General features: G+C 31.9%; 2 protein-coding genes and 1 long non-coding RNA gene across 4 annotated transcripts; 2 read left to right on the top strand and 1 right to left on the bottom strand.

Moving 5' to 3' along the window:
* The first annotated feature begins 242 nt into the window (after positions 1–242).
* l(3)07882 (Nucleolar protein 14 homolog l(3)07882) lies at positions 243–8,898 on the top strand. The gene is made up of 10 exons (XM_090115606.1): positions 243–567; positions 781–974; positions 2,671–2,759; positions 3,131–3,447; positions 4,982–5,124; positions 5,406–5,521; positions 5,728–6,392; positions 6,525–7,519; positions 7,752–7,907; positions 8,765–8,898. The coding sequence occupies exons 1-10, from the start codon at positions 376–378 to the stop codon at positions 8,853–8,855; spliced, it is 2,958 nt and encodes a 985-aa protein (XP_089971732.1). The 5' UTR covers positions 243–375; the 3' UTR covers positions 8,856–8,898.
* Positions 8,899–10,042: 1,144 nt separating this feature from the next.
* LOC149898406 (translocator protein-like) lies at positions 10,043–12,869 on the bottom strand. Its single transcript, XM_090115435.1, has 4 exons — positions 12,847–12,869; positions 12,125–12,372; positions 11,507–11,601; positions 10,043–11,057 (listed from the first exon to the last, which is right to left on the bottom strand). The coding sequence occupies exons 2-4, from the start codon at positions 12,357–12,359 to the stop codon at positions 10,872–10,874; spliced, it is 516 nt and encodes a 171-aa protein (XP_089971561.1). The 5' UTR covers positions 12,360–12,372; positions 12,847–12,869; the 3' UTR covers positions 10,043–10,871.
* A 399-nt stretch (positions 12,870–13,268) lies between these two features.
* On the top strand, positions 13,269–15,498 carry LOC149898405 (uncharacterized). Of its 2 annotated transcripts, XR_016458080.1 has the most exons (4): positions 13,269–13,307; positions 13,579–13,756; positions 14,033–14,137; positions 14,300–15,498. It is a non-coding gene; the product is annotated as an uncharacterized LOC149898405 (long non-coding RNA). The 2 variants fall into 2 exon arrangements; XR_016458079.1 differs by lacking the exon at positions 13,269–13,307 and having other exon boundaries at positions 13,360–13,756.
* Positions 15,499–16,393: the final 895 nt, after the last annotated feature.

Here is a 16,393-nt window from a genome sequence, read left to right as displayed (position 1 = left end):
TCAAATAATGCGTTCTCATTTAAATATCAATAATTCTTTAATTTTAATATTAAATATTTCTCAATAATCATTGAGATAATAATGATTGAAAACTTCTTTTCTAATCAATTATCATAATTCTTTACTTGTTTTGTAAGGTTTAATTCACCGTTATTTAATAAATATCGAAACATCGTAAGTGATCTTTGAACGAATTCTTAATGGAGACGAGTCCGAACTCCGACTTCCGAGTGTCAATTTTGTAGTTGGCATTTGTCAAAACCATGTGTTGATTTGGTTGATATGTTCGGATTTGTTGATTAAAGAATAACCTCAATCCTAAAAAGTAAAACCAAAAATTTATTAACAAGTAGGGTGCAGTAATTGTGTTTAAAGATGGCAAAAGTGAAAAATAAGCGAAACGCTGGATTAGCGGATAGAGTACATAAGAAAAAAGCTGATCCAACTAAGAAAAAGTTAAATCCATTCGAAGTTCACATTAACAGAGAGAAAATTAAAGTTTTGGGTAAAAAATCAAAACATGATCGTGGCTTACCGGGAGTTTCTCGCGCCAAAGCCATCCAAAAGGTAAATTTAGTCACCTAATTGTTTTTATTGAAATTTAAAAGTACATTGCTGTAATAACGACATGTGTTTTCAATTGAAATAAACTTGCTGATATTAACTATCATGTAATTTTATTTAATTTTTCGAGTCTATACCTAATTCAATAAATTTACAAGCAAAATACTATAGTAATAATAAAAATAACGAAACCTAATCCTGATCTTATTTACTTAGCGTAAAGAAACTCTAGGTACCGAAATGAAGTTAATCAACAAAACGAACACATTCATTGACCGTCGTATTGGAGAAAAGAGTATCAACCTATCAGCTGAAGATCGTATGATAGCTAGGTTCGCTGCGGAAAGGGCTAAACAACATACCAAGAAGAGTATTTATAATTTGGCTGATGATGAGGTTTTGACACATAGGTTAGTTATTTTTGCAACTTAACATTCTACCTGGTTTGTATTTATAGTGGAAAATGTATTTTTAATTTTATTCATCAAAGTTGAAAAGTTTTAAACTAAAATCATGTATACCTATAGTACGACATAAAAGAGATGAAATTAATTATTTTGGAACTAATTCGTTTTTCATTACCTGGCAACCCTGAATTGGCAATGTAGCTGTCAAGTTGAATAAAAATTTGTTGTTTTTTTCGTGATGTGGACAATTATTGAGATAAAATTGTTATTTAGAACAAGAAATTTAAATAAAAAAGGAGACATCATGAAGAAGGTTAAACGTAGCGGTGTCCGTGATGTGGTGTATAAAGTTTTTATTCGGTGTTTGTCCGAATTTCAAGCTGGAAATTTATTGACTGATTTGGAAAACGTTTACAAACGTACAGCAGAATATACCGGTGAGATTCCATTTATTTTTGCTCAGTACTACGTAAAATAGAATATTCCATTAGTGACGAGTGTTTAATGTATGTATGTATGGCGATTATTACATTTTCGCAATTTAATTTGAGGTTATTTGTATGTAAACAAAAACTAATTTTTATAGTGCGACCAGCACAATTTGAGTCAAGAAGTTATATCCAATCCAACCAGCCTCAAATAAAGTACCTAGTTTAGATTTTACTACATAGTATAGTGATAACTGTTTTCATACAGCTATCTATCTAATAATCAATCAAACCATAAGAAAAAATCATATTTACTGTATCATATTTACAGATACTGAAGATGCCCCGTACCCTCTTGCCAGTACTTCGAAACAGAGTGATGATCAGTCCTTTGAAGGAGTAGAATATTTAGATTTTGATGAATTATATTAATGTACAAAATTTATCTACAAAAAAAATAAAAATATGTGGTTTTCAAATCGCCTTGTTTTTTTCTACCCGACGGACCCAGAAAGAGGGTAATGTGTTTGAGCTGCATGTATGCTTGTTTGTTTGTATGTTTGATTCTATGTGCGCCTCTGCAGTCTAAGCACTTGACCGATTTTTATAAAATAACTAATTCCAAATACATTTATGTAAAATTTGACCTAGATAGGTCAATTAAAATACTAATGTATTTTTGTCTTAAATTTACACTATTGCTACAATGAAACAATTATAACGGTTTAAATCGCGGTATTTATTTTAGATTATATATATATAGATTTTTGGATTTTTATTCTATAGTATCAAGATCGCTTGCGTCGCAGTATCAGTGTTGCTATATGAGCGACGGTGGCGCCCTCATTTATTTTCATCTCTTTTGTGTCGCACTGTAGTACATTTTATATACAAAAACATGTTATCCCTACATATGTTAGTTAAATTACTACTTATCTTATATATAAAAATGAATCGCAAAATGTGTTGGTAAGCGCATAACGCGAGAACGGCTGAACCGATTTCGATAATTCTTTTTTTATTATATTCCTTGAAGTACTAGGATGGTTTTTATGTAGAGAAAACGTAAACATGTACCACGGGCGAAGCATGGGCGGACCGCTAGTTTACAATATTTTTCTGTAAATACCTGCCAAAGAAAGGGGTAGAACTAAATTTAATTTCTTGTAATTTTTGATTATTTAGTAATTTTGCACTGTAGAACAAGTAGTCTGCATTTATGGTTAGTTTATTTATTACTCTACATTTTTAAATCTATGTTAAATTTGCAGAGGTCAAACGTTAGAACAAATTGAAAAGTTTGATGACCCCAGATCTGATGAGGAAGATGACGAAGATAAACCATTTGGAGGTTTAGACAGTAAGTGTAATAAGGCTGAAAGAGATATAACCAAAGAAATTAAATAAATTTAACTATTATTATACTCAGTTTTATGTGTCTAAGGGACACTATGCGCCATCTATTGAGATAATAAACATCTATCTCAACCAATACGAAACATTATTTCAATGATTACAGTATTGTAACGATGGCACACAACATTTTTTGTTGAATTTGGTTTTATGGCATTGAAATGCTATTAAAAGCTAAATAAATTCATAATTTGTAATATATAATTTCTCTATTCTTTATTAATTTATAAACTTTTTTGTTATTCAATGTTTATCTCATTAATTAATCGTCTAAAAGTAGATTATGTACCTATTAACATTTGAAATAATGTTTTTCAGACGATTTTGTGTCAGAAGGCCATTTTGGTGGAGGCATTCTATCGAAAACAGAATCAAGAGACGGCGCCAAGTCGCACAAAGATTTAATAGAACAACTGATAGCGGAATCCAAGAAGAGAAAAGCAGAGAAACAGAAGGAGAAAGAACAGACCCTGGATTTGACGGAGAAATTGGATAGCGAGTGGAAAGATTTACAACCAGTTGTGTTTAAGAAGATAAAAGAAGACTCGTTGATTGATAAGTTGCTGAGTAAAGCAGATGCCGGACAGGATTACGATAAAATGATGAGAGAGTTGAAGTTTGATAGACGGGGAACTGTGAGTTTGTACTTTATATGTTCATTAGCTTTCCGCCCGCGGCTTCGCCCGCTTTGTCTAAAACCTAATCAATTATATACTAAAACCTTCCTCTTGAATCACTCTATCAATTAAAAACACCGTATCAAAATCCATTGCGTAATTTTAAAGATTTAAGCAAACATAGGGACAGAGAAAGCGACTTTGTTTTATACTATGTAGTGATAGTACTTAAGATCTGTAGATTCATGTCATGAACTGTGATAGGAAGACAGTGAATTTTCACAGATGATGAATTTATGTTGCCGCCATTATAACAAATAATAAAATTAAATAAATAATTGATTTTAAGCAATGGTTGGTACAGTCCTAGATTTTGTTTGTGACCAATATTTTTTTCAGTGTTAGATCTTAAGCTTATTTGTACGCACCACCCAAATTAAACTCGCGCCTGATCAATTTTTCAAATCTGATAATAACATGGCTAATAGAATTAGACAGAAAAAAGTACTATAAAAACCATTTCATAATTTAGTCTTAAATGTTAAAGATGTAGCGACACCTCGCTCTGAATGAAATGTTCGCTAAAGAGCATAATATATGCAACTTTCAAACTCAAACTCAAACATTTATTTATTCAATTAGACTTCTTCGAGAAGCACTTTTGAAACGTCAATACATATTTTTTACATTTACCACCGATTCGGAAAGCAGTATCTATGGAGAAGAACCGACAAGAAACTCCATAGTTGCTCTTTTAAAACATATCAGTATTACAATTTAATTTTACAAAGTATGTAACTGTATATTATCATAATTTCCGACATCATTCATGGGCCTTAACGGCCGGCCAGTCTAGTAGACTGGTCGAGGATCCTCCCTTTTTCGATGGAATTCCATTCCTTCCTCCATAAAAGAAAGAAGTACTCTATCTATTTAGAACACACACACACACAATTAAACTATTTGTGATATGTGTATATGTATGTGTATTATGTATAAACGATTATTTGTTGTATAATATATTATATAAATATTTATATTCGTTCAGGCTATATTGACTGGCAGTCGTGCTCTGTTATTTGAGCCGCAAGTCCTATTACTGGTCCTCACTGAAAACCAGTGTTGCAGAAACACTCTGTAACTTTTGCTGACGTGGGGACCCTTTTGGCATCACACTAACTTTATTTATTTTTTTAATTTTAATTTTATTTTGTACTAGGTTTCCGCCCGCGGCTTCGCCCGCGCTGTCAAAGAAAAACCCGCATAGTTCCCGTTCCCGTGGGATTTCCGGGAATGCGTCATTTTCCCGGGATACAGATTAGCCTATGTCCTTTCTCGGGTATCACAATATCTCCATATCAAATTTCATGAAAATTGGTTCAGTAGTTTAGGCGTGATTGAGTAACAGACAGACAGACAGAGTTACTTTCGCATTTATAATATTAAGTATGGATTTCTTCCTTTTGTTCATTTTTTTATTTAATTGCATTATTTTTGTAAAAATTGGTGCCAAATAAATGAGTTTGAGTTTGAGTTTAATCAATAATTTCAGCCATCCGACGCCTTAAAAAGTACAGAGAAGCAAAAAGAAGAAGAAAGAAAGAAACTAGAAGAGCTTGAGAAGCAGAGACAAGCGCGGATGTTGCCAGAGGATGAGGCTCAGCAGAAACGGATGCAACCAACCGTAAAGCATAGGTTTGTTTTATACAGGGTGTAATCGTTAAGCGTGCACAGGCGGTTGTTCCGTAACTATTACAGATATCAAAAAACTTTAAACTGATATAGAAAGTACTTAACCTAATGAGTAAAATGTCCATAATAAATTTTTTAAAATAAAACGAAAACGAAAAATAAAACAGACTACAAGACGTTAATATTTGGAAATTCTAATACAGTGTGAAATCGATGAAACTATTTTATTTATTGAATAAAAATGCTGGATAAAAAAGTATTTAAATATTTAATGGTATTTACAGGTCAGCTGATGATTTGGATGATAATTTTGAGTTAGACGACGAAAAAGAAATTATGTTGGCTTATGACAAGGATGGGAAACCTTTAGTGCCTGAACATATACTTAAAGATTATAATGGTAAGTTAAATTTATTTCTATACTTAATAATTATATTCTGTGTGTATTGTGTACTAATAATAACAGTTGAAGTTTTTTGTTGTTCATATACAAGTAAAAATCTTAGTTATGTCAACAATATGAAATAATAACTAACTAAGTACATAGTAAATTATCAAGTGAAAGATTGTCCAATTTATATTCTTAAAAAATAATATTTCTTACAGTACCAAAAGCAAGAAATACATTTGATGATGGTGTGTCCGATACATCATCTGAAGATGAAAATGATGAAGATGGTGAAGAAAATGTATCAGATGATGAAGAAAATAAAGTTAATGGTAATGTTAGTGAAAGTGAAGAACAAAGTGGTGAGGAAAATGATGAAGATAAAGAAAACAGTGAAAAAAGTGACAAAGAAGATGAAGAAAGTTCCGATGACGATGAAGAAACAACTATTACACCTATAAAGGAGAACATTAAAAGCATAGAACACAAAGAAGAACTTAATCGTAAAAGAAAAATGTCAAACAGTGATACAGTTACGAAAAAAGCCAAAAGTGATGAGCCACCAGTTGAAATTATTGAAAATCATATAAATGAGAATTATGAGAATCGCAAGAAAGAAAGTACTACTATTATTGGGGATGAGTCGGATGAAAGTGATGAAAAGGAAAAAAGTGATGAAGATAAAAAAAGTGGTAAAAGTGATGTTAAAAGTGATGAAGATGGTGAAAGCGATAATGATGATGATGACGATGATGATGAAAGTGATGGTGATAGTGGTGAAGATGATAAAGGTGAAAAAAGTGACGAGGGTGAAGAAAATTCGGATGATGAAAAATTCGGTTCAGTATTTGAATTGAAGTCGGCGGAAGGTGATAAATTAAGGGTATGTTGATTATATGTTTGGAAATCTTGTTAAATGTGAAAGTATTATTTTTTTAATGAATGAAGCGTAATGTTTCGTTCGGAAACAGTAAACGAATTGATGAATAACTAACAAACAATCCTTTGTTTGCAGGAACTATTAACTGGAAAAACGCCATCACAGCAATCGACAGCCTTACAAAAATTGATAAAAAGTTATGATCCCAGTTTATCAGAAAATAACAAAGAGATCCTCAGTCGACTTTTCGCTCATTTACTTCAATATGTTAACGACTTATTCACAAATCTCAAGGAGGAAGGCGATATAATAAAGGCTTTCCTAATTTTCGACAAACTCGCTCCATATTTCTATGATTTAATACACATAAATAAAGTGTCGACAAAGAAATTCATTGCCGAGTTATTGAAAGAAAAGTACGACGCCTACAAAAAGAATCCCAGGAAAATGCCCGATTTAGACACTTTGATATTTTTCAAATTAATTTCGTTATTATACCCGACATCTGACTTCCGGCATCCGGTCACGACGCCATCTTTAGTTTTCATGACCAACATTTTAGCTGAATGCAGATTCAAAGACGCGTATTCGGTTTCTCGAGGTCTATTTATTGTAGCTTTAATTTTAGAATACACAGTTTTGTCGAAACGATTCGTTCCTACCGCGGTTAACTTTTTAAGAGGCATTTTTTATCTGTGCGCCAATACGTCAGTATTGAATCCCATTCAAGTTGTACCTCCTTTTAGATTACATAAAGATGTCAAAATTTTAAATTTGGATCAGGATTGCGCCAAAATGAACGTCAATGAGAAAATGGCGGCAAAAGATTTGGTCGCACAGGAGATAGACGATAGTTTTAGGATAAAATGTTTGTCGACTTCCATATTAATGCTAAGGGAATTTTTCGATAATTACATAGAAATGGAGGCTTTAAAGGCTATTTTCGAGCCGCATATGCAGTTGTTAGGTCGTATTGATTTAGAAATGTATCCTAAGAAAGTTGCCAGTATTGTAACAAAGGTTTTGCAACACATGAAGGAAACTTTAGAGACAAAGACGTATACACTAATGGCGAAAGAAAAAGTGAGGCCCAAAGCGCTGAGGTTATATGAACCGGATATCCAGGAAGTGTAAGTTTTTTTACTACTTTACAACCGAGGGATTTATTTGATACTAAAATAAAATCGCCTAAATAGTGGCTTTAATTTCAAATGAATAAACAGTTGATTGCCTACATAGCACATTTAAACGTACTATTTATTTTAATTCATACAATATTTAAGTTTTTTTATTCTATTAAATTATTTGAAAGTTGGTAAAAATATTTAAAATTCACAAAATAATAATGTATTTATTCAACAGTTTCACTGGCAGCAAGTCGTCAAAATTATCACGTGAAAACGCAGAAAGGGCTCGATTACAGACTAAATATAAGCGGGAAATGAAAGGAGCACTTAGAGAAATTAGGAGGGATAAGGCGTATATAGCGTCTGTGAAGATACGACAGAAGATTCAGAGGTGAGTTACCTATATATGGGATTAGGTCAGGGGTTTTCAATCTTTTTCAGCTCGCGACGCAGTTTCATGAATGTTTTTGTCACGGCGCCCTACCCACAAAATCTAACTATTTTAAAAGGAAACAGCCGATATAGGTACCTACAACAAAAGAAATTTACTCACGGCGCCCCTCTAACTTTCTACGCCGCGGCGCATAGTTTGGGAATCCCTGGATTAGGTTATAAATATAGGATTTTAAAAAAAATCGTGTTTTAATCGTGATTGGTTTTTGGTGTTTATCATTCGAATATAGAATATTTTTTGTATAAATAGCGCTAGAGTTCCGTGCCGCTACATATGTTTAAAAAAATTAAACGCACACATGATTAGACACATACGGCATACCTTATATACCTATATGATAGTATTTTTTCATTCTTAAACATTAAAATAAAATATTATATATTTATTTTTATTCAAACCAAAAATGAGAAACGCATAAATGCATTAATATTTATAGTTTGTACAAAAATCTATGTAAACCATTGAGGTATTATTACTACGTATAGAGAGGACACCACGAACAAAATCTGTGCGACAATAGCGGCGGTGCGGGGCGCGCGTGGGGCGGCTAGTTAGTCATAGATATAAGCGATGTTTGAGACGCTTGGCTCTAACTCGTGTTACAAATAGTGTAGTACCCTCTCTAGAACGTAGTACATAGTAACTCAATGATGTAAACGTTACATTTTTCGAAATAAATATTAAAAAATTTGAAAAATCAGATGTTTTGCGCGAAGTGACAGCAGTACCCACCTCAACGCTTCGCTTATGAGGCGTGCAATACAAGTGAATCATGATTTTTTGTCTCATTTCAGCGACAACGTAAGGAAAGAGAAGGTGAAACAGATCTACAAAGATGCTGCGATACAACAGGGAGAATTGAATAAATTGAAACGAATGAAATAATGTTTGCAAATATGGATGAGTGAAAATAAAATTATTATTAAAAAATATGTTTTATTTTAACCAGTGTTTGAGAATATTATTCAGCTATTCGTTTGATAGAAGGCATTCTTGGAAACTATAAACAAAAATTCTTTATTGTGCACTAAATGACAAAAAAAGAACCTAACTGTTAGGTTAGCACTCAGTACAAACCTAAACCTAACTGTTAGGTTAGTATTACTACATAGTATAAAGCGATGCCGCGGGCGGTAAGCTAGTATAATATATGCAACCAACACATATTTTAGTATTCCTTGGACTGAGAAATACACCTTCATATAAACAGAAACAGCAAAGCAGATATTACTTAAATGACATAACTAAAGGCCACAGATATTACAATACACGAAAAACATTTTGTGTTATCCCGTTTTTCTATAGTGACATCTATATTCCATTGAAATAATTTAAATTTTCATATGCTGCAAGCGATCTCAACTATCTTTATATGTATAAGACTAGCTGCTCCGCGCGGTTTCACCCCCATGGCTCCACTCCTGTTGGTCTTAGCGTGATGAAATATATATACTATAACCTTCCTCGATAAATGGGCTATCTAACACCGAAAGAATTTTTCAAATCGGACCAGTAGTTCCCGAGATTAGTGCGTTCAAACGAACAAACAAACAAACTCTTCAGCTTTATAATATTAGTATAGATCGGCCGTACACGGACTGCTCGAGCGGTCGGCGTCAACTGCTCGAGCCGTCGGTTGTTGACCGCTCGAGCGGTTGATTTATCTGACTAGTCGAGTCATTGATTTTCAGGGGGAGGGAGCTTGAAGCGGTCGCGACGGCTCGAGCAGTCATGTTTAAATATGTTTACGGCAGTAAATTTATTTATTTTATTTATTTTTATTTATTTCAGATAAATTTAATATCCATATAATTGTTAGTAAAATGGCCTTAAAAAACTATGTTAGTATGTATTATAATTCTATCTAATATTAAAAACAATCTTATATCAATTATCACAAATGCTTGAGACATGGATTTTGACCCAATGTCTCAAGACATTAGTAAATGAATGTCCATAGGTAGTTCACCGCGCGGTCAAGGCATTAATCATTGAAATACAATTCAATGATAAAAAAATCGGTCTGGTTTCATATTTATTAAAAGTAATTAGCAAGAAAAAAAAAACAAATGTTAAGAGTAAATATGTATATTTATTTGGTTTATAATTGGTAAACATTTATATAATGAACATCAATAAAAATCTTCTTATCTACTAAATTGCAGTATTTGGCAGTTTTTATGGTAAGGCACACTAAGACATCATAATAAAGACAGATTTATACATTTTGCAAACTCCGTCCTTTTCTACAAATCGTTAAAAATTAGTTTTAAAATTGAATATAAAACTGCTTATATAAATATATTGAATAGAAAAAAACGTGTAAGTATTTATAAATGTTATCTTACATTGAAATCAGTCTTAGTTAAAACCCTTTTATTGTGCTATAAGTATATTTAATCTTTTGAGGTAAGTATTGTAAAATATTGTTCAACATACTTGTTAGTTAAAAATATATGTGAATACTTCACAAACATTTTGTACTCAACGTTTCATCTTAAAAATAGATACTTTGTTTGTATAACAAAAGTGTATTTTTAAAATGTAATAACATGTAAAAATACTTGCAGAAATGGTGAATATATATTTTTTCATATATTAAGAGTAGCATCCTACTTTATTGGATGATGTTACAAAATCAATTACATAATTAAAATATTTTAATTCATTCGAGAATTGGAAACTAATCTCTTTATGAAAATAAAGAAGAAATTGCCTTGCATTACTTTCGCAAAATCTCAAAATAAATAACAGATTTAAATTTCTTATATAAGATTCAAATAACGAAAAATTAAGTACTGTTACATATTGTTATATAACATGATTCTAAAAATGTATATTTTTAACCCTATTTACCATTTCTGCAACCACTACAAATAAAAGTTACTCTTAAAAAATCAGTCAATCTTTCTTAACAGTTTGCGGTTCGTTTGAATTCAATTTCCAAATGGAATAGTTCAAACATGTGGCGAATGTCAACCAACAGAGATAAGGAGCCATGAGATATAGCGTCTTCTTGTTAACTTTGAAGAAACTTATGGTACAAGCCCCCGCAGCTATGTCGAGAGCAAACATGTGGATTAAGGCCTGAAAATTTTAATTAATAAATAAATGATAATATTTATAATGTGTCAAGCGAAATTTATAGGATAAAATGTCAAAAAAAAATATAAGGAAAATAATGGATGATTTAAAAAGTAATAAAAAGATATATTAAGGGCCAACACAGATATGGCGAAGCGCAGCGCAGCGCATTTTTCGTTGTCAAACTAAATAAATTGTTGTTATTTGATTTTGAATATAGTAGTTTGACAATGACTATTGGACAATAAAATGCCAAAAAGATAAGCAGAAAACAACTTTTCTGTTAATAATTTCAATCAGGATCAAATACAAAAATGTGTACTTTTTTGCAATATGGAACCTCCTATTGGCTATTACGCAAAAATCTGTCTTATACCTAGCTATTTCTGAATCATAAAAGTATTATCTCAAAAACATAAGAGAGTGATATAAGTATAGGTTAATAAAATTACCAATCCAATTTGATGATATTTGAAGAAAACGGGCGACCATGTCCAGTTGAAGATAAGCTGTGTGCCAAACAGACTCAAAGGAATGAGTGAGTCCTCTGCAAGTTAAAAAAATACATCGCTTATACTATTATATCAATAATAAAGCCTAGTATTTAGTAGTTGGCTTTAATGTTTATTTTAGGAAACCAAAAGAAATTATTTTTATTACTAAATTATTTTAGTTTTTTATTTTATTTTATAGTTAAGAATATTATTAACAATATTCCACTTGAGGTGACATGAAATATTTCGATAAAAGCTATTTCATTTGCAATCTGAAGCATGTACTTTGGATCCTAGACAACAGGTAAACATTATAATTTTTTTGTTGCAAATATATATACAAGTACTACCTCTCATATTCGCATTTCGCACACATGGAAATTAGCAAACACATGCTAATTTATTCTAATGTAATTTCATCTATTTTATTCATAAATTACTACTAGTTTTTTAATAGAATTGGTAAATAATTTAAATTTATCAATATAATAACAATGACACACTGGTAGTTCATCATTACATTGCCTACCAAATAAATAAATTTGTAGTTCTATTACAAAGTGAATATGAAATTACCTGTAAAACCACCACAGTCTTCATACACCATGTAAGAAGCATACCCCATGCCAGTGTATAGCGCAGTCCAAGCTGGTCCAAATACCCATTTTGGTGGATTCCATGAGGGTTTGTTCAGATCGTCATACCAGGCCTTGCCTGTTGGGGACCTGACCTGACCGGCCATTGTCAGTGCTCCTAACCACCCTCCCACATTGGGAAGAGCCAAGGCAGCAATTAGTCGCCAATTCACCATTTTAAATTAAATTCTGTAAAAAAAATACTTTATCTCAGACCAATAAAAAATATGAGTTCAATTTACGATATACATATTTCTGTTGCGAAGGGAATCTAAATTTAGAATGTTTCACGATAGTTGAAATGCTTGTAGAGTTGATAAGGAAAAGGACAAGTCAATGATCTTATAAGATTACTGATTAGATTTATCCAATTCTTATTACCTAGTTACTTTTTAGAACTTAAAAGTTTTTTCTTTATTTAAAATGACATCATTGCTAACAAAGCAATAGGTACTTCTTGGAATTCTTCAAAGTTTGATGTTAAATAAACAATCCATACGATCGATAAAATTCTGTAAGTAATTACCTAAGGTTATTACATATTAGTACCTTACCCTGTGTAGGTAACAACAAATGTTAATATTTAGATACACTTATTAATCAAAATCAACTCGGTTTATCCTATTCCTATTAAATAATAAATTCCTTAAAATCTATACCCACCTGCCGCACCGGTGATCTTTAACCACTATAACAATAATTGACTGTGACAAGTGACAACTGAAATTGACAAATGTCTTCATAACACCTTCGTTCCAAATTTCCCTGAAACAAACTCAGAACAAAGAATCCTATGGAACTGCCGTAATTGTTCAATTTGACGCGGAAATAATAATGATATACCCATCTCTTTCTCACAACAGTGGTTTTACCTTAGAAAAAGCATCTACACTCTTTTTATTAGCGCCCTCTTCATTGGCATCGATATCCTTTGCTGCCACGGACGCCATCTTAGTATACGGTTTTGTTTACATGTGAGAAGATGTCATTGTGAAATTTTTATGATTTTCCAGTGTTTTTCGACCATAATCGAGTGTAATAAGTATAATTGAAAATAATAATAGGTACCATGAAGTGTTGTGTGTTATGCCAAAGCAAAAACAGGCCAATCTAACCTTTCAACGGTAAGTGGCTAACATTTTGTTAAATTGTTGCTCATATTAAAGTGTATTTATTATCAAGTGTATAGAAATCTTTTAATCATTTTACATTTAATCATCTTAGTTATTATGAGCTGTAGAAACCCGCAATATTCTCCTTATTTCATTTGCATCGAAAACATAAACATGAGTGCTAGTGTCGAACATCATCGCATAAACACCTTATCGATAAATTATTAATTTGTTTATTAATTACGTGCGAAGTTATATATTGTTGTATATTTTCTCGTTTTAGTTTACCAAGTAACGAATCCCGGCGAAAGGCATGGTTGGAAAAGATTGGCATAGAAAATATCCGGCCAGGAACTAAAAACATTAATGTGTGCTCATTGCACTTTGAAGAGAGCGCATTTAATAAGACTTTAAACATTGTTTGATTGAGAGATGATGCTATCCCAACAGTATTTGCAAAGGTAAATAATTCATCAATCTTTTTATTAAACAACAACTTTGATTGTGTATGCACAAAAAGACCTCAAAACTACTGGTCCAATTTTTTTAATTCTTTCGTTGTTGGAAAGCTACACTTTCCATAAGTATATAATACACTATGTTTGTTCAATAAATTATTTTAATAAAAAAAATACTAAAAGTTTTACAATTTACCAAACATTGAGTCCATGTTTCTGTAGCAATCTATTTATTATTACTTGGGACCATATCTAATGTAACATTTTTATCTCTTTCAGGCAGACCATCCATCTCAATTTGCTTTAATTGACATATCAAATACTACTGATCAACCATCATGCTCAGGTTATCCACATCCACAAGATGCCAAGGATCTTGAATTGGTAAGAGCAGTTCTTGAATAAAACCTATATGAAATAATTCTTGTTTAAAAAAAAGGGAACTTCAATACGTAACTTTTTCATAGTCTTAGTCATACATGCTGAGATTCATGTGTATAATTATGAGAACTGTTATCAATAATTAAAATTTATTTAATGTTTTAGGCTTCAACACTCGAATAATTAAAAAAATAGGAGAAAAAGTGGAGAAACAGAAAAAGAAAATTAAATGTTTAAATGAAGTGGTCCATCAACAAATTTCCACACTGTATATGGCCAAGCTCATTTGCAGCATCTGTGACTACTGTCGCATGTACCTAAACATATATAGTAACCACTATAACTTAAATAAATTATTTTATGAAAAAATTGTGTTTGTTATTTAACTATACTTGCCCTTGACATCTGCTTGAGTCACTCACATGTATTTTAGCCAGCGGCTCTGCTCTTTTTTATTTTCGGACATGCGAACGAAGTCGCGGGTAAAGAATGCTCTTATGATCGAATGGGTTGCTTGGAAGAAAATGCTTGGAGCAATAAAGCCGCCTTTTGACTAAATATGTCCTATTAAGTAAAATTTGTATTTTCTGTTTGTGTGCAATAAAGCTTATAAATAAATAAATAAAGTACCCTATGGATGGCTCCATGGTCAAATAAAACCCGATGTTAAATTTCATCAAAATTGGCTTGTCCGTTTTAGCGTGAAAACGGAATATACATACATACACACTTTCGCATTTATAATATTATAAAACCTATCTTATGTGTTAATTCAAGTTACCCTCAATATGTGTGCTAAATTTCATTGTGATCGGTTCAGTAGTATTAACGTGAAAGAGTAACAAACTTACACATCCATCTTCACAAACTTTCGCATTTATAATATTAGTAGGAAGTATGATAGGATAGGATTAGTGAGGATACATAGGTATATAAAAAAACCCTGTCAATCGCGAAAAAAATCGGCTGTTTCATATAAAACTGCAGAACGAAAATATCAAAATGTATTGATTACACACTACAGCTATCCCTAGTAGGTAGGTACAATTGCAAAATGGTTAATCCGAATCACGAATTACCGAGTAACGATTGCCCGATAGAAGTAGTTATCTTTTTTTATTTTGTTGAAAGAAGTACCTCTTACTAGGTAAGCACCTACTGCATACTTATCATTCAAAAAGACAAAATTCTTATTACCTGAATTACCCATTCTTAACTCTATCATCAATCGATACAATATTATCGACTAGACGAACAAGTGAACGTCCCTAGCCCGCCATGTTTGTACCCCGATTTGTTTACTTAGGTATGCAGGAAAAGTACATGCATATGGCAGTTCCATATGATCGTTGTTCAGAGGAAACAAAGCAGTTTTGCACGCCTCTTAAGCGAAGCGTTGAGGTGGGTACTACTGTCACTTCGCGCAAAACATCTGATTTTTCAAACTTAAAATGTCTTTATGTATCATACATTGCACTTGTAAGATAATACATACACACACATATTAAGAAAAAACACTATTTTTAACGTTCATGATATTTTTGATGTCATTTTTGTTATTTAAACTAGTTAAAAAACAGTTTAAAAAAGTTCTGTCTTGGACGTCCGTGTGTCTGTATGTGCGGATCCTTTTTCTTGTTAACACGATAGCGACCGAAATACTTTACTAATCGAGTCTTTTTTTTTCTCTTACGCTTGAGTATGCTCAGGAATAGAACCCTTTCATTTTTCAGGGTCTGATTCGATGTGGTTTAATTGTTATTAAATAAACAAAAATAATAATTAATAAATATTTATTAAAAAAAAATTATGAGGCGTGCACTTTTGGATTTTCCAAATTATTTTTACCTTCGGTTGTATACGTAGTATATTATTATTAGTCTGTGCCTTCGGCAAACTTGTTGCTCTACAATTGATAGAAGGCTGTTCACATTAAGACTTGAATAAAGTTAATCTGTCCCTATTTCCCTATGTCCCTTTGAATGCTTAAATCTTTAAACCTACGCAACGGATTTTGATGCGGTTTTTTTAATAAATAGAGTGATTCAAGAGGAAGGGTTAGTACATATATAATTTATTAGGTTTTAGACAAAGCGGGTGAAGCCGCGGGCGGTAAGCTAGTAATATTATATTTTACGGCTATATATTATATGAATTATATTTCTAGAAACAAGTTTGTATTCATTGACCTAAATGTTTTAATCAAAGAATTAATCATTAAAAACGATCTAAGTTAACCTAAGTAATTTTATCAGCTAA

The sequence above is a fragment of the Colias eurytheme genome, chromosome 23 (assembly GCF_061535395.1).
Source record: "Colias eurytheme isolate Ceu_HAF_F1 chromosome 23, ilColEury1 Martin Lab GWU primary, whole genome shotgun sequence".
Lineage (NCBI taxonomy): Eukaryota > Metazoa > Arthropoda > Insecta > Lepidoptera > Pieridae > Colias > Colias eurytheme.
The sequence above is the reverse complement of the archived record's forward strand: the minus strand, read 5'-3'. Positions and strand labels throughout refer to the sequence as shown.